Source organism: Pagrus major, chromosome 23 (genome assembly GCF_040436345.1).
Source record: "Pagrus major chromosome 23, Pma_NU_1.0".
Classification (NCBI taxonomy): Eukaryota; Metazoa; Chordata; class Actinopteri; order Spariformes; family Sparidae; genus Pagrus; species Pagrus major.
Window position 1 is genome coordinate 28417768 of NC_133237.1, and position 27979 is coordinate 28445746.

General features: G+C 43.9%; 2 protein-coding genes across 3 annotated transcripts; both read right to left on the bottom strand.

Moving 5' to 3' along the window:
* Positions 1–4126: 4126 nt before the first annotated feature.
* casc3 (casc3 exon junction complex subunit) lies at positions 4127–23249 on the bottom strand. 2 transcript variants are annotated; one of them, XM_073494229.1, is made up of 12 exons: positions 23044–23249; positions 18999–19023; positions 18751–18806; positions 18307–18540; positions 17800–17948; positions 14100–14273; positions 13072–14000; positions 9433–9606; positions 7277–7375; positions 7026–7192; positions 6561–6762; positions 4127–5048 (listed from the first exon to the last, which is right to left on the bottom strand). In XM_073494229.1, exons 1-11 carry the CDS (start codon positions 23227–23229, stop codon positions 6622–6624), a joined length of 2334 nt encoding a protein of 777 aa, XP_073350330.1. In that variant the 5' UTR covers positions 23230–23249; the 3' UTR covers positions 4127–5048; positions 6561–6621. The 2 variants fall into 2 exon arrangements, with proteins under 2 accessions (XP_073350330.1, XP_073350331.1); XM_073494230.1 differs by having other exon boundaries at positions 5046–5104.
* Positions 23250–24016: 767 nt separating this feature from the next.
* LOC141019644 (uncharacterized) lies at positions 24017–26924 on the bottom strand. Its single transcript, XM_073494626.1, has 2 exons — positions 26725–26924; positions 24017–25540 (listed from the first exon to the last, which is right to left on the bottom strand). Exon 2 carries the CDS (start codon positions 25519–25521, stop codon positions 24592–24594), a length of 930 nt encoding a protein of 309 aa, XP_073350727.1. The 5' UTR covers positions 25522–25540; positions 26725–26924; the 3' UTR covers positions 24017–24591.
* Positions 26925–27979: the final 1055 nt, after the last annotated feature.

Sequence of the window (27979 nt, forward strand, 5' to 3'; positions counted from 1 at the left end):
ACTACTACTACTACTGCAGTACTACTACTACTACAGTACTACTACAGTACTACTACTACTACTACAGTACTACTACTATTGTATTACTACTACAACTACTACTGCTACAGTACTACTACTACTACTACAGTACTACTACTGCAGTACTACTACTACAGTACTACTACTACAGTACTACTACTACAGTACTACTACTACTGCACTACTACTATTGTATTACTACTACTACTACTACTACTACTGCTACAACTACCACTACAAGTACTACTGCTACTACTACTACAGCTATTACTGCTACTACTTCTACTACAGTAAAACTATTGTATTACTACTACAGTACTACTGCTTTAAAGTAAATACAATAAGACTTTCTGCTGATTTTCATTTCAAAGCGTCTCGTGGATTTTCACGGCGCCTCTGGACGATGCTGAGTGCTGTGAACACGTCTGGCGCCGCTAACCGTCACGCTGCTGCCTGGTTTGGTTTATTGTGTTTGTATTAGACAGCTGGCGTTTGTTTTGTCCCGGTTAAAATGATGCTGCTCGATTACGTTATGACCCGTTTGCCTTCAGATGTTCAGTGAAGGTCTCCTGTTGTGTTAACGTTGAGCTGCAGACACACAAACCAGACGTCACATGTTCAGTTTCATTAGGTTCTTTATTGATCCTCTGAGTGGACGACAAACCAACTGAAACAAAACCATTAATGAGCTGATCATCATCAGCATCACCACACTGAAACAAACAGCGGTCACAGTGAACACAGCCTGGTCAGCTCAGGTTAACAGATATGTCATCACACTGTGCAGCCGTCAGCTCAGCGCTAATGATTTTAATATTTAAATATCAAACATTTCAACACATGAAGAACAAAGTTGGACAATATTCTACGACTGAAAACAAAAGAGCTGAAACTAAAAGTCACTTTTCTGAGTTGGAAGTGAGCCGCTGGATGGATGACATCACCACGACCCCTGACTCCTCCCCCAAAACACACAGCCATCTTCAGGTGTTCATCCCAAGAGAAAAGAGAAACGAAGAAGATTCTGACGGGGAGGAAACAAACGGACATCTGCTCGGGAGGTTCTGGTTCAGTTTTAAAGATCATGATTTGGGAGATCTTGTACTCAAAATAAACGGTCAGAACTTCAGATGTATCCAGCAGCACCAAGGCTGAAGCTACTCAAACAAACAGTCATCTAGTCATGGAAGAACATTTTCTTAATGTTTCATTAAGAGCCTGGTCTTGTGTGAGTTCAGTATCACACCTGCCTCCACACCTTCAGTCACACAATAATAAAGGACCGAGTCAGTTTTAACAGGAAGTCCGACAGAAACGTGCTTCCATATTTAACTCTGACTGTATATGTGGAAACATGTTTTTCCTTGATTTTACAGATTTACAGCGATGATTCACATTCAGGGGGAAATATCATCGTTGCATCACGATTTTCATTTTCAATTAATCAATCAAAGCAAGCTGTCAAGCTCAATCAATCATTGATTCTCCCTCCATTTTAGTTCTTCTCTCTACACCGCTGCTTGTTCGTCCCTGAAGAAAATAAACACTTAAAAGTCGACATAGCTAGCTTAGCTTTAGCCTGCAGCTAGCTTATCGTTAGCCTGCAGCATCACTTCCAGACTCTTCTCCTGTGTGATGAAGGCGATCAGCTGATTGGTACCAGAGGAAACTGACAGCGTCGGACATGTTGGTTTATTTTTTCTTCAGAGATCCTTCATTGATTTGTTTGTGCGGAGGGTTCACTCCGGACAGATTAGTGGAACTGAACTTTGCAACAAACTGAATTTCTCTCTCCTGTAGTTTATTGTTGAATGACTGAAGGCTGAAGTGGAGCCGTTGCTGTAAACCATCCTTGTAAATAAGAGTGTGAAGGGACATAAAACCAACGATCTGTTGATCTTTACTGATCCACATGTGACAGCGCTGGAAAGAAGGGGAATTTAAATTGAACTGAATTGTGGCTTTAACATCGAAGCAGATGGGGGATATGGAGAATTTGAACTCTTAGATGTCACAACAATAGTGAGCATTGTATTTCATGTAAACTGTTTTCCTCTCTGGTTCTGGGCTGGAAGTCTTCCACAATCAGAATCTGAGATTATTCTCTCAACATATAATTGTGATGTGTCCACTGACCAAAGTCACAGAATGCTGATTCTGGATACTTGAAAGTACTGGTTCTGTTGTCAGTTTTTTTGTCATTTAATCACCATAAATCATCCAGGACTAAAACATACACTTCCTGCTTTTAATTTAACGATGAGCACAAAGTTCTTTAATTCTGATGTAAAACACGGAAACACTTGTTTAACGAGTACTTTTGTTTCAGGACAAACACATGACAAGGAGTGAATCATTTCAGGTTTATTGAGTGGTTTCCTCAGTGTGTTGTTAACGTGTGAAAACAAAGAAATCTTCAGCAGTCGTCACTTCACTCCTGCCTTTACTACTAATAAAAAAACAGTATTAAAATTAAACAGAGCGACATTTCAAAAAGGAAAAAAATACAAAACAGATGAAAGCTAAAGCCACACAGCTCCTTCGTCGTCGCTACTTCTCTCTAAATTATATCCACCGTTAACATTCGAGGTCCCTGCCGATGCGTTTTGAATCAGAAGCCGACTGTTCTGTAGCACTAGTAGTTTTATTAGAATATGTTTACTGCTCTATTTTATCTGTTCAAGCTTCTATATACACATTTAGAATTTTTATTTACAGCAACAATAAACGCCTCCGCCAGGCGGCAGCAGCAGCTTCTCTCGGACGAGCCAACGACTTTTGTGCAACTTTTGTGTCGTTAGTTTGACTTCCTGCTCGTCGGGAGGACGAAAAGGAAAAACTGCCGTCAGAAAACAACAAACTGTGCGTTCGGTCCAGTCTTAAAGGGCCGGTCCGCCGAATCAGTGAAAACAGTTGCATCACGTCTTGGTACATCACCGGTAACATTTAACCGTCACACTGGTTATGTCAAACACTGACACCGAGTGTGATTGGATGGTCTGTTGCCATAGTAACACACTCACCATTTATATAAACAGTGAAGAGAGGGCTGGGTGACAGAGCCAATTAGTTTGATTAATGTGAAAACTGAATACAGTCATTCGGACGTACACAAAAAATGTTTTTACGTCAATGGCAGCGGTCTAGAGTCACGGCGGTCCTGTGAACTGTGACGTGATGGGTTATCTTCATGATCACCTGCTGCAGGTCACAGGACCATCCTGCCTCTGGTTCAACAGTCACGTTTAGAGCACAGACCGAACAAAGACTTCACTGATCTGGATCACAAGTGTTCAGTCGACCTGCTGACGGTCCAACGTCACATGGAATAACTTGTATTTGTTTAAATCCAGATGGCGCAGGTGTTTTATATTATTATTATTTTCTTCTTGTTTAACTGTTCTGCACATGAAACAATGATAAAAATGTTTTTCAAGAGGAATTCTGGTATTTTTTAAAGCTGGGCCTTTTATTTACATGTTCTGGTGTGTTAATGATTCATATTTCAAAGTTTGGGAATCGTCCAGTAGATCTCCTCAGCTGTAACATAATGCTGACACGGTCTCTGACAGGTTACTGACAACATCACAGAATCGATTCCTACAGACAGACCTTTGTGTTAACGCTTTAAAAACACCAGAATTGCTCTTTAAAAAGGTGCAATATGTAAGAATTCTGGTTCAAAACACTCAATAATTAACTTCGAACATCATCTGAATGTCATGAAATAACGGTTTTGATATTATGTCAAAGACATTAGAAGTTAGCATGCTAACCAGCTAGCCCCGGGCCTTTGGTGTCATCACCAACACTCTCCTGGTAGTCCAGCTAGCTGCACGGCTAACAGAGCTAACAAGCTAACAGTAGTGGTGGATGTATAAACAGAATACGGTGAGCAGTTACCCTGGTGGAGTATAATTTCTTACATATTGCACCTTTTATGTTGCGACCCTTTCGCCCGGCCCTGACAGATTTTGTTATTTGCAGAGAAACGACAGTCGTCTCTTTTCTGTCCTCGTCGCTGCTGCGAGGTGAAAAGATTTATGAATGAGAGCAAAAGAAAATCAATCAACCTGCAGGAATTCTGATTAATGATTAAAGTCAATTATCTCAGGTGAAACTCAGAAGTTTTTTTTAATATCACTGAACATTTGAAGGAATTGGAATACGTCACTATTTTCTGACATTTTATCCACTAAACTTTGACTAGTTGCAGCCTCTGGTCCGACACACGCAGCAGTACACATTTCCATCGAACAGTCAGTTATGGAAACGAACACAGAGCTGATGTACGAGGAGAAACAAAGAAATGCAGGCAAATATAAAACGTTCCGTCTGTGTGAAGAGGGGAAAACATCCAAATCTAACAAAGGCCGACCAGCTGTAACATGACGGGAACATCTGGAGGTTTTCAGGAAGCACCGAGTCAGCGAGAACACATTCAAACTATTTACACAAACATCCTGCAGATAAACTCTGGTTTAGTTTGAATCTTGTTCAACTTTCTGCAGTAACTACAGTGGAGGGTGGAGAATGACAGGAACCTCCCGCAGTAACTGATGTACAGTGTGAAGTAAAGCGATCACTGATAACAGAGGAAACCGTTTGTATTGCCTGTCAGCGGTCAGGATTCAGACTGCTGCTTCAACACTGTGAGGAAGCAACACCAACAGGACGACTCATCCACACATCAGAGCTGGACTCCGACCGTCCCACTCTGTGACGTTAAATGCTTCAAAGTGGCTCTAAAGGGTTTCAACCGGTCAGTCCGACAGGCAGACGTTTACGTGTTCAGGGTTCAGCGTCGACGGGGTCAAACCTGCGGTTGCAGAGTAACACGACAGTCCGACCTGCCCAACTGCTACAGGGCAGAAAATAAGGAGTAAAAAGAAAAAGTCATATTCCACCAGAGATGCTGTGAGTCACCTGCAGAGTCCGTCTTCACCTCCGTCCACCCGTCCGTCCGTCCGTCCTCCCGTCCCTCCCTGGATGAGGTTGGTGTCCTCACTGACCCTCCCATCCCGCTCCTTCAGACAAGATAAAGCAAAAGCTGCATTTTTCTCTCCGCTGACACCAAGCAGACCTTTTCAAAGACGATAAGAAGGAAATGAAGGTAAAGGAGGCTCCTGTAGAACAACCTTCACATGACACGTTTCTTCACAGTGCAGTTTGTTTTGAAATGAGCGATACTGACTTGCGACAGATTATCGAGGCAGGTACTCTACACCTGCTCTGATGCAGCATGCCGTCTGTCTGTAGTCACCACTCTTTGGTTTCACTCAGTGTCCCACCCACAACACTTTCTGATTGGTTCTTGTCACAAATTAATCTGCAGAGGAACTAAAGTTTTTAAATAAATGCAGAGTGGAAGTATAAAGCAGCAGAAAATGTCCTTAAATACAGAAATAAACTGCACTTAGTTATATTCCATCCATGGTTAGGACGACGACTGATATTTTTATTTTACTGCAAATGTGTCAGTCCCAAACATGGCCGGCTAAAAAAATCAATTCACATAAGAATCAAGATTCGTCTCTCCTACGATCCAGAATCGACCCACAAATGTCAAAAATGGATGTAGAATTTTAATTACTGTGATGTCGCAGCGCCCGGACAATTTAAAGCAAGCACTCACCAGAGTTATCTACAAGTTCATCTTCTGGAGCATTTCTCTACCGGTGAGAGACGAACGTGCAGTAGGACCAATGTTACCGGACCGACACAGAGTTCATTTCTTCAGTCAGTTTTACCTCAGAAACTCTGCGCCTGCTCAGCGTCTTGGACAACAATGGAGGTAATTAATTAACTAATGTGTTTAACGTTGTAAGATGAAAAGGCTGCAGATAATGGGCATGGAGGCTCTAAAGACAGAAGACGTCGTTCACTGTACAGATTGTAAAGCCCTCTGAGGTGATCAGGCCATTTAATAAATATATACACTATAAAAATAATTAGATTTTGATTTGGATGGTTTCTTTTAATTTCCAGTTGTGTTTCATTTTGTATTTCAGCAGATTGAGGACACGGTGAGCTGAAACATAAGACTGATGGAGCCCTCTCCTCCGTTCATTCAATCAAGAATCGTTTGAATCAAACAGACTGGAATCACATCGAGTCGAGGCCAAAGATTCACAGCCACAGTCGAAAATATCTGTTCACAGTCAGTTTCCTTGGTTACTATTCAATCGGTATCATCCATAATATTTACATGTCGAGAGAATTTGGATTTCTAAACGACAGTGGCAGAGATGCCAGAAGGATTTTTGGCAAGAGAATTGACTTTGTTGTGAAAAAACAAACCGAACAGAGAGACGCAGAGGGACGTTTCACACAGAGGATTAAAGAGGCCGTCAGAGGAACTGCTGTCTGGTTTTGTTTTAAGAAAACAGAACTAAAGACATAATCAGACGTTTTAAAAGAAAACCACTCACCTTCAGAACTTTTCTACAAATGTGAGTTTCCACAGAGAAACGACTTGAAAGGTAATCGAGCATAAAAATAAATCCCACCTGTGACAGGTGAAGAGGACGTGTGCTCACCTGTAGTTGTCGGATCAGAGTGAGGCTGAGACTGGGTGGGGGGGAGGGGTGAGGGGCGGGGTCACTCTGAGGCGAAGTGCAACTCCGGAGGGGGGGGCTTGACGGTGACGGGCTGGGACGTGCGACGGGGGGGCGAAGGCTTGGGCTGAGCCTGCTGCTGCATCGTGTCGTAGTACGTCACACCTCCGTAGGTCACCTGGGACTGACACACACACACACACACACACACACACACACACACACACACACACAATTCAAATCACTTTAAACTTTATTATCTGAAGCAGGAGATTCACTGAGTTCAGACACATAGTTTGTGGATTTCCAGGATGTTAAAAACATCTAATGACCCGATGACCAAACATTTTGTGATTTCTGTATGCGAGGTAACTGGAGTACCAGATTACTGGAGTACCAGATTACTGGAGTACCAGATTACTGGAGGAACAGTGGATGAGTGTTTACCTGTGGACTCGGGTACATAGCGGGATAAGGGAACGTCATGACTCCAGGCGGAGGGTAGAAAGGCGGCGGCAGCAGCTGCTGTGGTTGCCCCGGCGACAGAGAAACAGGTGGGCCTCCGTAGAGGGCGGGGTTAGCGATCGGGCCGCCTGATTGGTGGGGATGAAGACCTGAGGAGGAGGCAGACAGGTGAATATCTCAAACAGAAACTCTAACCGTCATCGTTACAAACTGAGGTCGGCGGCTCCGCTCACCGGGGTGGGGGATGTGCATCTCCGGCTGGACCAGCATGCCTTGTGGCGGGATGGGGGCGGGGCCTTCCCCGTGGGCATAGATTGGTCCCTGATACGACACTAAGAGACAGAGACAACTTCAATTCAGTACAACGTTGATGTAAAAGTTTCAGTTCAACTTTAAGGACCTTCACTTCACAACATCAGAGGAGAGTCGAGCCTGATGATGATATGAACACAAACACTTTGTACACGATGAGGCAGAATACTGAAGATCTGTGAGGGTTAAATATATAATATATATGTCAGACTGTCATTGACTTATTATTATGTGACAACCGTCGTTTCTGTAAAACATTTCATGCAAATATATGATTCATTTATGAAGATTTATTCATCCTGACAACATTAATGAAACATTCTGAGCAATAATGCTTTGAAAGAAGTCAAATGTTGATAAAGTCAAAGCTCATGTAGTTTTGTGTTGAACTACATCGTCTCATCAGCACCAGAACCAACACCAACATGGAGCCAACTGGGCTCAGAAAAGCTCATAAACAAGATGAACATCACAATAAATCTGCTCATATTGACAACTGCAGTTCTGGTTCTGGTTCAGTTCTGTGAGCTGCTGATATACAGGAGCAGCTCTACAATGTTTCAGTCAGGAGACGACGTCACTAACGACGCCGTCGGCTGTGACGTCACTAACGACGCCGTCGGCTGTGACGTCACTAACGACGCCATCGGCTGTGACGTCACTAACGACGCCGTCGGCTGTGACGTCTTTATAATGACGTCACAGTCTGATGACAAACTGACACTTTATTGACTTGAAAATTATCTTTGAATTTAAAAAAAGTCTCTTCATTCATTCATTCATTAGTACGAAGTTCTTATCATGGAGTAAACCGGCCTCTACACCTTAAATATACTGATATTTGACACCACGGGAAAACTGAGCCAACATGAAGGACATAACATTTCACATTTTTATATAAAGGTTTGTGTACCGTGGGTCCAGAACAACTAAGGCTACATGGACACATCTGTGTATCAGCACCACTGTACCGATACTAAAAAATGAGAATTACACCAATTCAAATATTCAGCATGGATCTGTATAAATGTGTTGATGTTTTTGACAAGACTACTTTAAGTCAAAGATCTCGATACTTCTTCCATCACTGATCAGAGTCTGTATTGATTTAACATCTCAGTAAAGATTAAACTGGAACTGGACTGAAAGACTGAACGTCTTTCAGCAGGAGTGAGTTCATGAAATCACGTCTTGCATGAACATTTCATCTTCATCTGAGTCCGTGCATCATCAGCCATCAGCTTGATGCATCACTGCAGAAACTGTCGGTTGTGAAGATCTGTGACCATCTCCACGCTCACTGTGTCTCGTTGGACTGAACTCAGACCGTCACATTAATGACACAACAATGTGTTTAAATGAGCTTGTTGTCATTATGATGGTCTGCCTGCTCTCCATCTCCTGCAGCAGCTGACCGGTCAGGACTCATCTGGATCTCTCCTGAACATCAGCACAGACGGGAGGTTTCCTGACACCACAAGTCTTTTATGTCTGGTCCAAACATAGAACCGAACCAGGACCCTTTTAGGCCAGTTTGGAACAACCCAGTGGAGGAAACAAATGTGTAGAGCAAAGACACTTATGTAACAGTCATGTTCAACCTATACTGCCCTCCGCTGGTGATCAGGAGGAAGAGCCTCACTGCTCCGTCTGCTGCTCGTCTTCAACACCTCCAGTTTAATGTACACACACACACACACACACACACACACACACACACACACACACACACACACACACACACACACACACACACACACACACACACACACACACACACACACACACACACACACACACACACACACCTTCAGATGGACGGCCAAGAAAACAAGAAGTTATCTCTACCTGTTCAACTCAAACATGGTGTCGAATATCTACATTTTTGGGGGAAGTTAAATATTCGAGTATTGTGACAACAATAATTGACACCGAGTGTGATTCTTGATATAGATAACGACGCTTCTCCTGTCACCAGCTTCAACATTGATCAGTCCGAGACGGACTGACTGGTCTGCAGCTGATGTTCACTCAGTGTGTTAGTGTCAATGTCATCTTGTACTGGTTCTGATCTTACTGGGCTCGTAGTAGTGTCCCTCCATCACTCCCAGGTGCATGGGCGGTGCCGGCTCAGGTACGGCCCTTTGTCGTTGGGAGGAGTAGCGTTTGGCCCGGTTGGAGCCGACACCCATCTCCTCTATGCTGGAGAACTGAGGCGGGCCGCTGGGCAGGTGCATTGGGCTGGAGATGCCTGTGAACACAAACAGGAACCAGTTTGTTTTACTGGGAAGCAGAGACGTTACCTTCTACAGACATCAGCTCCGTTTCATAATCCTGCTCTGATTCATGTTGACTCAACACCTGATACATCACACAGATCTTCAGATGATTATTTCAGCATGTTATTTAAACTGTCCACATCTGCACATATAACTGGTGTTTCAGCTCCCTTCACATACACATATTTTACATATTAATTGTTTTAAATTCATTATTAGAGCTGCAGCACCAGAGGAAGCGGTGGCCCAGGAGTAGGGCTGGGCGATATCTCGATATTTTAATATATATCGATATATTTCTAAACGAGATATAACGCGGGACAACGCTTGTATCGATATAGTTCATTTTGCGTTAAAATGACAATACATGGGCCGCAAGTTCACACCTATTTGTCCTCTCCCTCTCCCTGCTTCATTCACCCTTGGTGTGCCTTACGAAAGAACAAGTGTCTCACTACGCGCTGACCACCGACATGTGGTCCAGCAGGACCTGCGAACCTTACATGAGTGTGACGGTGCACTTCATGGAGGACTGGGAGATGAAAAGTGCATGTCTTCAGACCAGCTCCTTTCCGCAAGATCATACAGGGGAGCATATTGCCGAAGCCCTGCAGGAGGCCCTAAAAGCTGGAATCTCAACCCAACGGGACTAGTTGCTGTGACGACGGACAACGGGAGTAATGCTGTCAAAGTGCTGCAACTGACAAAGTGGCCAAGGATGCAGTGTTTTGGTCACAGACTTCATCTGGCCATTGGTAAGTGCAATATTGAATTATTTTTGAAGAAAATATATGACAGGCAAAATGCTCAGTAAAACACTGTGTGTGTGTGTGTGTGTGTGTGTGTGTCAGTTGTAGTCATGGTAACAGTGGTGTTTATGTATTCTGTATGTCACTATGGATAATAGTATCTAATAAATTCCATAACTGTCTGTAATCATACACAAATAATTCATAATTAAAGACTATAATTAATAACTGTACAGCACTTTGGTTGGTTTGGTTGACTGTTTTTAAGATGTGCCTTACAACTAAACTTTGACCTGACTTATAAATAAATAATTAGTGATTTTAAAAGGTGTTTTTCAATTGTGTGTGTTATATAAGACACAGTATGGATGATGCCCACATCACACGAGCCATTTCTCTGTAAGAGAGTTGTCAGCAGCTTCTCTTACAGCTGGAAGAAGGACTTTATGTTGTATCATTTACAGAACTGTCAACCTCAGTGGGAAAGTGTTTATTGTTACTGTTAAAATTGTAACAGTATTGTATTTTTGAATTAATTACTGTATATTTTTGTCATGCAGGAAAGGGATTTGTTTTATTTTATTCAAGGAGCATTTTTATTTCATATATGAGACAGTTTTTTGTTCGTACATTTTGATTTTGTGCAGAGTGACCTCTGTTAATAAAGGTGCCTGTGTGACATTTGGCATGTGGCCTAAACTTATAACTGACTGTTTGTTTGTTTTTTTAAAGGGTTTGCTTCTGGAAAAAAATGAATCTAATATGCTAGAATGCTTTGGGGGAAACCCCAATTACATCACAGAAAAAATATCGATATATATCGAGTATCGCCATTCAGCTAAAAAATATCGAGATATGACTTTTAGTCCATATCGCCCAGCCCTACTCAGGAGGTAGAGCAGGTTGTCCACTCATCAGACGGTCGGGGGTTCGATACCCCGATACACGTCGAAGTATCCTGTGATAAAGACACTGAACCCCAAACTGTCCCTGATGGCTGCTCCAGCCGTGCGGGTGTGAATGGCTCAGCACAGAGATGCTGCGGGGCATTTTGGTTCCGTTTGAGTAATTTATTACAAAAATAAAACTAGAATTACAACATCGTGGTTGTTTGCCTCCACACACCAGTCAAGTTTCTGTTCCTGAGCTGTGGCGCTGAATAACGGACAGAACATTTTTTGTAGATTATGACGCAACGGTGCATTTAACCTTTGACTTCATCATTTTATCCTACTAGACACGTGTCAAACTCTTTCCCAATTATCGGATGGATTTTTCACAGTGACCTATGACCACTAATTGTAATCATTCATCCTCAGGTCATAGTGGGCACTTTTACCTGTTTGAGTTATCGCACCTGCAAGAATATGCCACCATTACATCACAATGACCTTTGACCTTTGACCATCAGTCAATTTATCCTTTATACTTGTACCCAAGTAGAAGAAACTCACATATCAGGGCGTTCTTCAGATATCGCGTCACAAGAATCAGACAGATTCTCCAGCAGAGACATAAAATGTTTGTCATCTTTGAGTTGTGGACAAAACACGACATTTATAGACATGTGAATAACCTGTTATTGCAGTCCTGTTTATGACTGCTTGACGTCCGTCTGTGTATATTTTCACTGTTATGGACGACACTTGGGCTGAATCCTTGCATGTGAAAACCTCTTTGGAAAGTTCCTCTGAGAGGAAATGAAGGAGAATTAAAGCAGCAGGTTTCAGTTTTGTGGAGAAGAAGGATACAAACGTTTTGTCTGAGAGCTGTGAGAGAAACATTGAATACATTCTCATTTTGGATTTTATTTGAATTTATTGGGAAGCACAAACTGGACGTGACGGCTGTGAGTCAAATCTACGTCACAAAAATTACAAACTTTGGTGACGACAAATCTGAGGAACCATGTTAGTCGTTTTCACCCTGAAGCCAACGTCTGCAACCACAAGGAGGACAGTGGGCCCAGCTAATCAGGCGTTAACTGAGGAGCTGCTGTCAACTTCAAAAATCAAGTCTGACATCTGACACATTCAGGAAGTAGGGTGATGAATGCACCGTTCATCGCCGATGGCTGACAGCCATGGACTACTGATCCCTGACCACTGTAACATTGTGATTTAAAAGGCTCCCTACTAGAGAGCACAATGAAGAGGTATGTCCCCTCTGAGTTGCCGTAGGGTAAGAGTCGTTGTTGTTTGTGATGTGTGGAGACGAAATGAACCCAAGTATGTTGCTGCTCTGCGCACCAACATCACGTCTCCATGACGTTAGGTGAACCCAGGACACTCTGTTACAGCAGTGTTTCTTTCCCCGCGGGCCACTGTTTCCCTCAGTTGTGCTGTCTTTATACAGTTTTCTTAGCTTAGCTTCCTCGGCTAGTTGACCAACATTGTTTTATGCATATGAGGCTGAACAGAGCTAACAGAGCATTATAAAACCAGAGCTGGTTTTATAATGTTACATTTTATATTTTAGACTTATTAAACAAAAATTAGCTCAGATGAATCTTACTGCTCGTATTAAACGATTAAAAGCAGCCGTGTGCAGTAACAATAAGTCGAGAATGTGAAGATTCACACCTCTAATCCCACTTTGTCTGATCAATATTAATGTTAATTGATCAGATTCAGTATCAGCCGTGTTTAATCTCTGATCAGGTGATGATGATAAACTGTCTCCACTCACCTCTCATCTCAGACCGGATGTATGACGTCGGGCTCTGGCTCCAGCTCTGTCCTGCCAGACTGAGTCGAGCTACGTCCTGGTCCAGCTCTGTCAGCGCTCCTCCTCCTCCCCCCGGACTCGGCCCCTCGCCGGCTCCCGCCCAGCTCTTCCCTCCCACGCTGCTGGGGGAGGAGGCGTTCCCAACCACTGCAGACTCCTCCACAGACGCCTGTTTGCTGCCCAGGTCTGCGGGCCGAGAGCGAGTCCTGCGAGCCAGCGAGTAAGATTTACGCTCCACCGGCCGCTCACTGGGAGGAGACGCTTCACGATTGGTCGCTGCAGCTGATGACTGTAGGGAGGGGTCAGAGGTGGAGGACGAAGCAGCCAATCCTGACGCGGATTTGTCAGCGCTCCCTCTTTGTTCCTGCTGCGGTCGTCTTGGCGATGCAGACTTGTAACCACCCATCTGTGACGATGCCGCCGTCGTTACAGCACTCAGGTCCTGTTCCCTAACGCCTCCCTGGCTGAGGGTGATGTCCTCAATGACCACAGAGGGACCGCCCCTCCCCCCACCACGCCCTCCCCTGCTGACCACACCTCTGTCTCTGTCAGCGGGCTCAGGTGGAGCTTTAGGACCCTGTCGTTCTCTGGGATGCATCTGGGGTGCGTTTGATTCATTATTCCTGTACTGGTTCTGAGGCGGGAGGTGCATCTGGTTCTGGTGGGAGGGTCTGCTGCGGGAGGGAGGCGGTCTAGAGGGATTGTTGCTCCTCTGAGCGGAGGAGAGGGGGACAGAGGAGGAGGATGTAGAGGAGGGGTGGGTGGATGCGGGTGGAGGAGCTCCTCCTCGGTTCAGACCACCTCCTCCTCCTCCACCGCTCTGCCAGGACCGGACCGGTCTCTCTCCTCCATCTCTCCATCGTTTGTCTCTGCTGGGAGACGTGTTTTGTCTGCAGGGAGACAGAGACATTCAAATTAAACAGGTTCAACTGTAAACATCAACATTAACTCTCTTTTCTTTCATTGTTCCTCATTAAGGGGTTGCTCACCTCGGCCTGCGCTGCCGGTACGACCGGTCCCCAGAACCGCCGCCATTTCGGATGTCGTAGCCGTAGATGGCGATGAGCTCCTCGCGGCTCTTGGGCGCCTGCTCCTCCTCCCTGAACCTGTCGTGCTCCCAGCGACCCTCGTCCTTCCACAACTTCCTGTTCCTGCCTTTAGGTCTGAGAGGACAGAGACAGGAAGACATAAAACAGGGAATACCTTCACGGTTACGAGCTCATTGACTTTAACATTAGAGAGTTGTCCTAATGATCTTTGCCAACTTTACTACAAAGACATTTCAGGGTTCGTACACATTTTTCAAGGTCAAATTCAAGCATTTTTTAAGCACTTTTAAGGGTCATTTCCAAATTTTTCCAGCACCTTATCACTGGGGTAAAATACGTATCTACAGGAATATATACACTCATGTTTATTTTTTTTTCACTTTTTATCACAATTATGTACATTGTATTAAGCTGTAAACATCTAAATTTATGTTTCAAAATAGCAAAAAGTTTAGAAATTAAAGGAGAACACAAACTTTTGTCCAAAAAATGGAAGCCACTTGGCGTTCTTCAGGCACACTTGCACCGAGACAAAGAGACCTGAGAGCACCCTGTAATTTCCTTTTTTGACATAAATTTTTATGTTTCAAAACGTGTCACCTATCTGTAAGAAGTCTTGGCTTGCCATCTAATCTTATTTTATTATAAGTAAGTAATGAAAAGTGGAGAAAAGTGAACATTCCCTTTTCATACTTAAAGCTCTTACAGATGTCAGTGCCTGGTGTGACGTTACAGAGACAAACTGAACAGTCCCGTTTCTGACTCTTATGGCAAGCCGTTTTAACATTTAATCGAACCACACTCCTATCTGTAATTACATTTTAGATAGCCATAATAGCCTTTCTCACTAGTCAGAATGGTTATTAAAGATATCCGCAATAACATTCTTACTAGTAGAAATTTTATTTCAAGATATTTACAACTTTGATTGTACTAGTCAAAACTAAATTTAAGATGTCTAAAAATCCTTAAAAAGTATAAGTGGCCATTTTAATATTCAATAGCTAGACTGGATATGTGTTGCAGATATCTGTAATTCAATTCTTCCTAATCAAAAAGAACATTTCAGATATCCACAATGGCATTCTTCCTAGAACAAATGACATCACTTTTGCCATTCATGTGTATTGGGCTTTCAATTGCAGATATCCACAATTACATTCTGGATATCTGCAATAGAATTCTTACTAGGAAAAACTCCCATTTCAGATCTCTTCAATCCAATTGTTACTAGTCATAATTTTCATCTCAGATATCCAAAATGAAAAACTATTCCAGATATCCAGAATGTAATTTGGAATATCCAAAATACATTGTGACTAATAGAAATAATAAACTAATAAAAATATCTGAAATGAAAATTATGACTAGTAACAATTGGATGAACGTTCATGTCATCAGTCCAAATGGCCATCCTTCTCTATTGCTACCAGGCTGCATGTGTGACGATACACACACAGGCCATAGACTGCATACACAGACAGTCAGGCGCTAACTTAACGAGGTCATGTAACGTGATTAATGGTGCGTTGATTATTCTTTAGCGTGTTATGGTTTCTATATTAATCACATGCGTTAACACGTATGTTTTTTCTACAGTCTATGGTTAACACGTTAACTTTGACAACACTACATTTTATTTAATTTAGTCTGTAAAACCGCTAATTTAGCTAACGTTAGCGGTTCGCATAAACAAAGTGTTAAGAAGCAGCGTTGGCCTAACTTACTCAAAAAGTCTTAACTTACATTTCATGTGACTGGAGAGCGCAGACTCTCCCATTGCACAAATCCGTTAATCTTTTTTACAGACCTTGCATGACGCCACTCTTTGATTCGGTCCTCGTCTTAACCATTGTTTGTACTTATCATTTTCAAGCCAACCCTTGTTAAAACGGCAGCCTCCCAGCTTTTTGTCATCTCCTGCTGTCTCTCTTGGAAGGGGGCGGGGCAGGGTCGCACACAGGCTGGCAGGTCGTAGAGAGGCTCAGCGGAGCCCAGGTGAAAAAATCTCCACATACGGTTCTCTTACTGATTTTATTTCTCCTTGTAATAAGCAAACTATCCAGTCTGATCCCAATTTTGTGAAAGACAGAGTTATAATGTCAAGCACTTTCAAGCACTTAAACTAAAATCCAAGCACTTTTCAGACCTTGAAAACACAACATTGAAATTCAAGCACTTTCACGGATTTCAAGCACCCGTACGAACCCTGATATTTATAAACACAATAATAGGCCTGTCACGATAACAAATTTTGCTGGACGATAAATTGTCCTAGAAATTATTGCGATAAACGATAATATTGTCGCTTTGAGACCATTTTTCAACTAATATAATGATAATGGCATAATAATGCAAGTACACCCTTTCAAAGATCAATAAACCTTTATTTCTAAAGAATATTTAACATTGGAATGTGAAGAAGACATTTTAAATATCCAAAATAAATAAAGATGGAGGCTGTGGCCAAAGCAATTGAGCCATGGCCAGCCACGGTTCCTTACTGCAGCAACAATGTTAGCACCATTGTCTGTAGTGATGCGGAGGCGTGACGGTACACGTGATGATGATGACGTATGTGTTTTTTTCCAAGGTGTTTCCCCGGTGTCCTCCTGTTAATCTAAACATGTACCAGCTGTCTGTTTATAATCATATGATGCTGTTATAATGTGTTGTAGTTGAGATCCTGACCCACCAAACATCCTGGAAAGTGACAAAGTTACGTTTTTCTATAATTTACATAATTACATAATCGCCGTCAGTAAACTGGACGCTGTCTGACTCTTTCACTCTCGGGGTTCACTAAGTTCACTGAGTCTCGTCGGGAGGGCTGACCGTCACCATGACAACAGTAACTGACCGTCGCGCGACAGACACTTGGTGAGTTAAAGTCTTTTGCCGGGGACAGACGCTGTTTTTCGGGCAGAAATGTGACGAAGAGTCGGTCAGACCGACAGGCTGACAGACACTTCTCCACGAATAACTGCGGTATTTTTTTCCTCACATAAGTTGCCAAAGACACGACCAGTTACTACGTTCCTGTTGTTTGGTCCTGTAACGTTGCTTTGTGGGACATTTATTTTTATTTTGCTGAGTGAAGGATCTGTAGAGTTATCAGACACCAACACCATCAGATCAACACGCCCTCGCTCCGCGCCGCCGGCTTGGTTCGCCTCTGATACCTCCGGAGGCGCAGCGAAATTTCACCCCTCACCGCATCTGAAACGTTCACACAAAGGCGGATGCGGAGAATTGGCGCAGTATCCCCGCATGCAAACGGCTGCGTGAATGGGGCTAGTGACTGACAAGAGGGTTCTAGTGAGAGACACGAGGAAAACAAACAAGCATGCAAATGGAAATTATCAAGGCCGGCAAAATTATCGAGCTCATTTTAATTTATCGTATGATTAATTGATTTATTGATTATCGTGACAGGCCTACACAACAATATCAATTCTGACATTATTTAGCTAATTTTCCTAATGATGATTCTTGATGAGGCTCTCACTGTCGACACGGGCAGTTTTAGAAATCTTTACTTAAACAAGGGCAGTTGTCAAGGGGTTACAGAAGCCTTCTACACCAAAGTTAATTCAAGACGTGCAATAAAAATAATAACAACAGATAAAAGCGTCTTCACCTCTCCTCCTCCTGAGCGTGTCCTCTGACGTCGTGCTCGAAGAACAGACCCTTCCTCGGGATGTAGGCCGGGTTCTTTCGGTCTTCGTCATCATCGAGCTTCTGACCAGGTTTCCCTCCGGCCTTGGTTTCAGGGTCGTCTGTGGACTCCTGAGAGTGTGTGTGTGTCGATTAGATTAGAAAACATACAGATGGCAGAGTCTAACAGTACAACTATCTGCTGTCGATAATAACTGAGTACAGACAACCGTTTTGCAAATGAAATGTTTTTAGAAATGACTGCAACACCATTAAAACAACAGAACAAGTCATCAGCCTGCATACAGGCCTGTGTGATGTTCAGAATAACTAGGCGTAACACTTTTATCAAAACTGGTATTAAAGTGAATCAAATCTACAAAAAAGTTTTATCATTTCCTGAAGTTGTTATCGGACAACAGGAGGAAGTGGTGAATGTGTTGGGACTGTTTTCAGCAGCAGATTAGTGAGTCAAAATCTGAAGTCTCACCTGTCCGTCTCCGCTCTGTCTCTCTCCTGCCAGGTTTCCTTTCTCCTCGGCCTTGCTCTCCTCTTTCCTCTGTCCTCCTTCCTCCACCTCCCCCTCCCCCTCCTCTTCCTGTTCTTCATCCTCCTCCTCCTCTACCTTTGCTGGGCTGTTGGTGGCAGAGGGCGTGGCCTTGCTGGCTGCTGCTGGAGCTTCTTCATCGCTGAAATGCTCTGCCTCCTCTTCCTCCTCCACACCCTGAGGGAATGCAGGAACACGTAGTTTAAAAAACCTCAACCGATGAACATCATCATATCACACTGCTGATCCTAAGTCAGTTAGACACAAGGTCTGGATTATGATTTGTGTTTGTTTGAAGCTTCCCGTTTCCCCTCATCACATCAGACTGGATGTGTTCATGCACTGATATTGTCCTGATGAATGTTTCTTACAACTAATGTGTTTTACCTCTGAGTGGGAGCCATTTTCCTCTGGATCTGCACTATCGTAGTCGGAGAGGACGGCTAGATGAACCAGACAGAAGGAAGGAGAGGACTGAATGATACAGAACCGTGTCATGCCTCAGTTTAATATATCCACAGTACAATTAAAGAAAATGTGTGATAACGACATTTAAATCGACTCTTTATGTTCCTTTAGGTTTCAGCAGTTTTGAATCTATAAGATTGTGTGCTGTGCAGTGATAAATATCTTACCTTCTCCTACTCCATCTTCACTCTCCTGCAACGAGAGACAAAAAGATTATTATTATAAATCAGCACCAAACCATCAAAGTGTTGCTCAGCTGCACAGCAGAACTGCTCAGAGCGTCCCGCCTCAACATTAACAGGGTTTTCTCGACCATCGTAAGGCGCGTTGATGTTTTTTGAAACGTGCGAGACGAATAAATGTTAAATCAAAAACTCATTGAATGATTAACAAGATTTAATAGCAGTACTGTGGTCTCTAGTGGACTTGGTCCACTGGTAAAAATTAGTAAAAGAGTAAGAATGTCTTCAGGGAGGACCCCAAAGCACACCTGACCCCTTTTCCACAAACTTAAAAGAAAACATAGGTTGGGAGTTCTCCTTCCCCACCAGGATAATGAACAACTTTATGTACATCAGGAGCAGTTTGGGGTTCAGTATTTTGCTCAAGGATAGTTCAGCATGCAGCCGGGGAATTGAACCAGCAACCGACCAATTGCTGGACGACCCACTCTACCTCCTGAGCTTCAGCCACCCAAAAACTGGTCTCCTCCAAGAACGAAACTTTTAAAAACTGAGAAAAAAAACCCAACTAATTCTTACAGTTCATTCAGACTAAAAACAGCATTATGCTTAAAAACATCAACAGGCCGTGCAGTGTTTCCCCTGGGATGGAGTTGTAGCAGTGGAGGTGAGTGTTCACCTGCCGGGAGGTTTCTATGTGTCTGCCGGCACCAGAGGGGCTCTTTAGGCTTAAGTACATAACAGTATTATAAGTAACATAACAATTATTCATTCATAACTCTTTTTTTCAGAATTAACTTGTTTACCATCACCAAATTTACCTAACCATTTATCTGACAGTGTTAATTTACTTAAATGTAATGACATTTTCGATGATGAAATAACTTACATTTATCACGTTTATTTAAGGGAATCCTATCCAAATAATATGTAGGCTAACGTTAATATCTCTGAAGTAAGCTTTCACGCGTCACAGTGGCCCTCGCGCATAGTAATGCTGCGTTCGAGACAGGAGGAATTTTCCGACCTCCTACTAGAAAAAGTACACTGGAACGCCACTCAAAGTCGGAGTCCTTACTTGTGAACTCGGCACAAATCCATCTACCCCGACTTCACGGAGAATCAGTTATCTGACGCCACACAACAATGAGAATGGCATGCATCTGGGAAGCTTGGAGGTCGGGAATCGGAAATTTCAACTGGGAAATTCCGACCTCTGATTTTGTCTGGAACGCAGCATAAGGCCCGCTCCAGGAAAAAGTAAACAAACGGTGCATGTGGAATACCTACGATCTTTGTATCAAGATGGATCTTCCAAATGTTGTTTATTTCACAGATAAGCCTGTAGGCCTATGTGTTTCCTTGCTATTTCTATCAAACGATTGTGTTTGCTGTAACGACCCCACGGTGGGTCGAACCCTGTCAGCCTATGGTGACTGGATTTGTGCTGCTTGTCGGGGGGAGGGGGTGAAGCAGGTGGGCTGCTGCCCTGCTCCATGGATGTACTCTGCTCTGTGCTTGAACCAGCAGCGGCACAGATACTCTCGCTACTACTAGCAGCAGAGCTAACGTTTGCCTCGCCAGAATCACTTTGAGTGCGCTTAAAAAACGTGGATATGTTCGCCTGTTTTTCAGGCAGTGGGGGTCGACGCGACATGTTGTCCTCTTCTCTCCATGTCTGTCTGCAGGTGTGTGTTCACGTGTTTGTTTGTGTGTACGCCGGTGCGAAGCTCCGCCCATCGTAAAACAGAGAGCGGAGGAGAAGCGTAGATGCACGACGATGAAGAAAATGAAATGAAATATCCTCGCTGCTTAAATTAGATCAATAACATCATTATTTATTAAAAGAACACGGTCCAGACCTGTTCTATAGGAAAAGTGACCTGAAATGACTTCTGTTGTGATTTGGTGATATAAATGAAATTAACTTGACTTTCAAAGTTTATAATGCTCTCATCACAAAGAGCTTCCCTTGCTCCTCCGGGGTGATCCCGACCTTCTGAAGGACCGGTTTAAAGTTTCACAGAATCGCTGCAAAGACAAACTATCGTTATCGTAGGCAACGTATCTTTTCAGTATCGTACCATGAGTTACTCTGTGATTTGCACACTTAATAGTAACAGCGTGTGCATATGTTTATTGAAACATGTTACACTTCTTGGCAGCATACCCCGAAACCTGCACACCTGAGACTTCCTTGAGAGTCTACCTGGGGAAAACACTGTTCCTCCATCACAATAGAATTACACCATTCAGGTCACAGATAATCTACACTTTGTCTACCAGAGTCTACTGTGACTCCTCTGACATCACCATCATCCTGCAGAAGAGGCAAAGCAAGCTCAAACTTCTGTCAGCACCTGATCTTTATGTTGAATTTGACTGTAAAAGTATCTATACTAAGAAAACAGAAGGACAAACAGGCGCATGTCACTTCCTGTTAGGATCACCACACCATGCCACAGAACCGGAAGTTAACGAAGCCTGGGCGGGAACGAGAGGGTTTGTAAACTTAAAATGACAACCATCTGAGAGGCGAGTATCAGAGATTGTTTAAGTTTCTATGTATGTTTAAACTAACCTGGTTCTTACAGCTGGATAAGACAAGTTACATGTCAATGAGAAAGAAAGACATGTAATCCATGCATGGAGCCATTGTTTGTTATCATTGTCTTACATATTACTTATACTACGATTTATATTATATTTCTACTAGGGGTCGACTGGTATGGTTTATTCAGGGCCGAAATCAATACAGATTATTAGTAACCCAGGAGACCAATAACTGATAATTGAAAGTGAGTGATTCAAAGTCTAAAGTAACCAGTAATGGAATGTAATCAAGTACAATTTACTCAAGTACTGTACTTATGTACAATTTTGAGGTACTGTGCTACAGTATTTCCATTTTAACTCCTTAATACTTTCACTCCACTTCATTTATTGGGTAACTTTCAAATTCAGATTATTCAGTGCTGATCAGCTGTTACTGGTGACATCAGATATTGTTGTGGACACTGAGACCACAAACAGGCAACAGATGATGCATCAGAGCCGAAGTACGACATTTTAAAATGTTATTTTATCGGCAATTCAACAAAATACCAATAATTGGGAAAATGCTGAATACCTGCCCTGATAATCACCCACACCATCACACAAACATGCACTGTTAATGACTATTTATAACAGTATAATAATAATTGAACTCATAACTATATTATTAAGTCAAGTGTGACCCTGTGTGTGCACCCGAGGATCACACACAGTTGTTTGTTAGTTTAAAAGAGTCATGTCCTGATGTACCGACACATCTCCGGGTCATTAATCACAGTTAACGTGTGCAGGACGTGGCGGACTCACACGATGGAGCATTAGCATTAGCAGGGCCTAGCTGGGTGCTAAACAGACATCTGCCTTCATAACTGTCAAACAACACCACGTACACACCTCAGTGGAAACACTACTCTGCTAGCTTGCTGGCTAGCAAGTCAATTCGGAGCAAACAGCTTGTTATCTTTAGTAAAAACCACCATAACACAAAGCAGCCGAGGGGAAGCCCGAGCCGGTGTAGTGGCAGAATCTGTTGCCGTGTAAATGCGTCCAACTGGCGCCTTTTCGTCTCGGTTTCACAAAAGAGAAGAAAATAAGACTGTAGTTAACTTCTCGGACTCTTTGTGTTAGAAATGGCTGACTGAACACAACACAACTTCCTGAGACGTGTTCATTAGTAAACTGCCGAGCTGAGACTGAGCCGCCGGCGCTGGACGGCCACCTAACGTCCGCTAACGGTTACAGGCGGACCTGTGTAGTTTCCTCAGACTCCGCCGCCGCTGCAGGAAGCGGAGGAGCGTGTTTAAAGTGGCTCTACAGCTCCGTTACTCACTGCTCATGTCTCCGCTGTCACATCGAGAAAAGCGAGGGCTTAATCCCCGGGAAAAGTTTTAATGGAAGCGGTATCTGTCACAGCTCCCGGCCGGGACACGGAGCCGTCAGCTCGGCGAGCTAACGTCCGGGGGCAGCTACTCACACACTCGGACTCGACGTCGCTCTTCGCCTCGACCCGGGTCACTGTCGCCTCCGGCGGCTCGGGATCTCTCACGCGGCTCTTGGTCGTCGGGGACCCCGACCTCCCGCTGTCCGAACCCGAACCGGACTCGTCGTCGTCCTCGCTGTCCTGGGACGCGCGCCTCCTCCTTCGCCGCCGGTCCGCCATCTTAAGTCTGGAATGGTTGGAACCGGAAGGAGGCAAGGAATTGTGGGTAGTATTTTCTTCTTCACCTTCTTTTGGTGTTTAATGGCGGTAACAGAGAGATTTTAGGCGTATTAGCGCCACCTGCTGGATCGGACTGCTCACAGCGGCTCACATATTAATCCTCCTGTCAGTTCTTGTGTTTTTAAAAAATCAGAAAATAAAAAAGTCAAAATCTAACCAAGTGTATTTGTTATATTTGTACTCAAAATATCCCATTTTACACATTACACGTGCAAAACAGCATTTTAATGAGAAATAGGACAATTGTTTTTAGATTTTCACTTTCACAGGTTTTTATTAGTTTTTATTACACAATTCATTAACACCTTGTTTTTATTATTTTCTTTTAACTTATTTTTGAGGTGGCATTTTCCCAGTGTCCTACATCACCTGCACTCCTCTTCAACATTTCTTTAACACCTGCCACGTCCTTTGTGTTTTGTTCTCTTCACCAAGGAGCTTTTTTATTCTGTTCAGTTTGTTTGTTTGTTTGTTTGTTTGTGTTCGATTTTTATGAAACTTATTGGAAAGGTAACTCATGAGCTCCAGCTTTCCTTTGACTGCTGTACAACTATCAGCCTCATTTCTTGATCATTTCTCTAACCTTGTTTTTTTTTTTTTAAATTAAAGTATTGATAATTTGAACAGTTATGGAAATGAAAAAAAATGTGAGAAGTCTCGAGGAGAAATATCTCAAACAACAACTCAGAGAGTGTGAAAAAGGACCAGAGACACGACGACACACTGATTGAATATCAGAGGTCACGAGACACAAAGCTTGGACATCTGTAATAATGTGTTTCATGAGCATTTATTATATTTATTATTGTATTTATTCTGTAAATCATCATAAAATAATGAAACATTTTAATCTTAAATACTGTGAATACATGTAGTGTGGTAAAAAGCACAGTACTTCAGTACTACTCTGAAAAGTAGCAGAAGTATAAAACAGCATGGGATGAAAATAGACAGAACTGCACTGGTTCTGGTTCTGGTTCTGGTTCTGATGGACTTTACTTTCCGTCCCTGTGTAAGTTACAGACAGACACTCAACATGCTCAGAGCCAGAGAGGGAAGCCACAGCCGGTTACATGTGGTGATGAGTTTTAGCTCATCCTCCTGAGTGACGTGTTGTTGCTTAGCAACAAGACCTGCAGCGGTTCAGCAAACCTCCTCTTGTGAGCCACAGCGCCGCCCTGTGGACGCTGGTGTCCGTCTCCTTTGTCCTGCTGACAGTCCAGAGCTCCACTTCCTGCTCCACTTCCTGCTCCACTTCCTGCTGTTATGTTCTTCCTGTCTGACGGGGCTGAACTCCTCCTCTCATTGGACGCTGAGACGACCCACCAGACTGACGAGCCCCGGCAGCTCGTCTCTGACCGTCATAAAGTAGCTCCTGATCTCGTCCTTCTGCCGGCTGTAATGTTCCTCATAATAAGCCTCAAAGTATTTCTCAAACCTGACGCTGGGTATCGTGGAGCGCAACTCTCCCTCCTCCGTCTCAAAGTAGGGCCAAGCTGACCACGGAGAGTCGTCGAAGGAGTATCCCTTCCTGCACTTCTTCTCCACTGCCTGCCTGTGCTTCTTGAACAGCAGGTCCAGGTCGCTCAGGTAAGCAGAGAGGAGTCTCTCTACAGGGTCGCAGCTTTGAGTCCCTCCCAGTCTCACCAGGTGAATCAGCATCTGGATGTGGAAGGCTGCCCCGTTCACCCAGGCCTTCAGAGCCCCAGACGTCATGTGCCCGTCCCTCACCATGGAGTTCTTCAGCTTGGTGATGGCGGCGCTCAGCTGGACCTCGATCCGTCTGATGTCGGGCCCCAGCTCCTCCGTGTTGTCGATGTGCATCGTGCATCTCTTCAGACACTCGTCGATGTGATCCCAGACCTCGGAGGCCTTCTCTTCAGCAAACGCACACCGCAGAGCCTCCTTCACGGTCTCAGAGGAAGAAGAAGAGGCTGAAATGATGTCGATGAAGACGGCGATGGCCAGCGCTCCGAGGCCCGCCAGTTTAGGGTCTGGAGACAGGTTGGCGAGCTTCTCTGCAAGTCTCTTCAGCCAGTCTGCGGCGGGGTAGTTCCTCTGTTTCCTGTCGCTGAGGTGCTGTTGGAGGAGCTCTGAGGAAGACGAGCTGCAGAACATGACGACGGCTCGATTCACCGTCACGTCCGGACATTTTCTAAATTTCTTCACATCTTTCTCCAAATTGTCTCGAGTTGTCTCTCTCCGCTCCTCTTCACTCATCCCTGAACCCATCCTGCTGTTTCCTGCAGCTCTGCAACACAAACAACATCGAGTCATTGAGTCTTTATGTCGTTACTTTATTCTTCATCTCCACCACATTTCACACATCAACCCAAAGATTCTGCTAAATCAAAGAAGTTCAACTTTACGTTTCCCTCGTCACAGCGCTGTGTTTGAGCTCTGGTTGGGTTTAGGAAAACATTAAAACATTAAATGTCCACAGTTTAATTATAAAGCTCTTCATGTGTTAAAAACAGTTAGCCGTTGCTAACAAGTGTCTAAATGAGGCTACAGAGGTTGTCGGGGACATTAAACGTCCTCACAGCGAACACGGAGACTCATCTGCTCACTAGTCCGTCTTCACAGGCCACTTCAGTTACACACTGTTCTGACTCTGACTTTACAACTCGTACATTGATCAGTTTATAGAAAACCTGGAGAGTAATTGTGCAGTAAGACGCTCAGTGGTGGAGACGTTTAAGTCATGTGACCGTGATGTCGTCTGTTTGTAGCCTAGCATTAGCTTTTTACTGCTACACATTTAATTTACACTTCAAACATCAGAGTGGAGTTCATCTGTGGAGATTATCTGGATGAACAGAACCTGGACGGATCAGAACCTTCAGATTATCTTCTGCAATAATCCAGGATCCAGTTCAATAATCCCACAGAGGAACCAGAGAGATGCTAACTGCAGTTAGCTGCAGACAGGCGCTAGTTGATGAGGTCATTATTCTGTCGACTGTCTGGCTTAAACCCAGATGAACGAACACAGAATAAACTTTATTAAACTGACAGACGCCGGTCCAAGTCCAACAAAGAGTCACCCAGAACCAGCAGAACAACATCCAGACGGAAACAAAGGAACAAAGCAGGAGGAGGAGGAGGGGGAGGAGGAGGAGGAGGAGGAGGCGGAGGAGGAAGAGGAGGAGGAGAGGAGGAAGAGGAGGAGGGTAGAAACAGACAAAGACAGGAAAAGTAAAACACGAGACAGGAAGATAAAACCTACAAAATAAAACAGGAAACATCTGACCTGAAACTTGACGGGTACACTGACTCCATGACGACACACTAATATTGAATAAGAAGTGGAGACACATTGATCTTTCACAGCTCTGTGACTCAGCAGAATCAGCACACGACTACACTGAGGTCAGGAACCAGCCGGACAGAGAGGTCCGGTCTGTTACTGACCACATGTTGACACGCTGTTACCTCTGTGATGGCTGCCTGTCGGCTCCTGCTGTCAGGATCTTCACTGAAGAAAGTGCAGATTCTCAGCTGCTGATGTTTGATTTCTCTGCGCTCTGCTGGTCTCTCTGCTGCAGGCGTCAACAGACTGAGGACCAGGACTATTATAAGACCGATCAGCTGACTCTGGGGAAACTTTCCCACCAGGGACGTCGTATTAACATCCATCCTGACTGGTCCGGTCACAGTGTTCAGCTCTCAGTCTGACATTAACATTAACGTCTGAGTGACCTCAGTCATGTGATGTCACTTCCTGCTCTGTATGACACAAACCCGTCCATCACTGGGACAAACAGACTCCATGTTTCTACTCAAACACAGAAAGAAGTTCATGTAGAACATTTGCTGAATTCACAAGAAGGAACAAATAAGTCAGAATCAGTCAGAGACAGAGTTTCACACAGTTTATAAAGTGTCTCCAACTCAACAACTCACTAAACTGACACATTTGTTAAGGGAGTCTGGGGACAAAGAAGTCGCCTATACTGGTTACTGTTTAGTGTATCTGTAAAATGTGACATGTTTAGATCAATAAAATGTTTCTTCTTTCATAAATTGAGTGTAAATGGTGAAATCAGTGTAAACAGTGTGTTCAAACAGCTGCTGAATGTTGGCAGGTCAGACTTTAGCACTTTAGACACAGAAGCAGACAGGCTGGTGCAGCCATGCTGCCACATCACGACAGGAGTGATTTGCACAGGCCGAAAACACTCCCCCCTCTCCCCGGAGACATCCGAGAGGGGGGCGTTCATCCCAGAGGTGAAGTTCGGTGTGTCCAGTGGTAAGACAGCAGTGTTAACAGTGTCGTCGCTCAGAGCGAGACACCAGTTTGCTCTGTCAATATCCTGTCCCAGCTACAGAGGAACAGAAGAGACAGTGGTTGCGTTTCATTTTTAACGACAACGTGCCGGCTGCGGTTCCTGTGAGTCTGTTTGTGTGCTAACCACTTCACATCAGACTGCTTCAGTAACGAGGGTCAGTACAAAGCTGGCTTTGCCTCGACACTGACCCTCGTAAAAGGATCAGTCCCAACCATACGGGACCCAGCAGCTGCACCCGAGCCACAGGTGAGTGTCGCCACGTGTTGATAGTATTTACAGTTGCCTACGAGTATGGTGACGTCAGCTCGAAGTTGGCTAACTAGTTAGCTCCGCTTTGCTCCGCTATGCAACGGCATTTGAAGCGAGTTTAATGTTAATAATATTACGAGGGAGCTTGG

Coding starts and splice junctions, on each gene's coding strand:
- casc3 (XM_073494229.1), bottom strand. CDS start 23,229: ATGGCGGACCGGCGGCGAAGGAGGAGGCGCGCGTCCCAGGACAGCGAG. Junction 14,274..17,799: donor CACGCTCAGGAGGAGGAGAG/GTGAAGACGCTT, acceptor CTGTCCTCTCAG/ACCTAAAGGCAGGAACAGGA. Junction 7,376..9,432: donor GGGACACTACTACGAGCCCA/GTAAGATCAGAA, acceptor TCTGTCTCTTAG/TGTCGTATCAGGGACCAATC.
- LOC141019644 (XM_073494626.1), bottom strand. CDS start 25,521: ATGGGTTCAGGGATGAGTGAAGAGGAGCGGAGAGAGACAACTCGAGAC.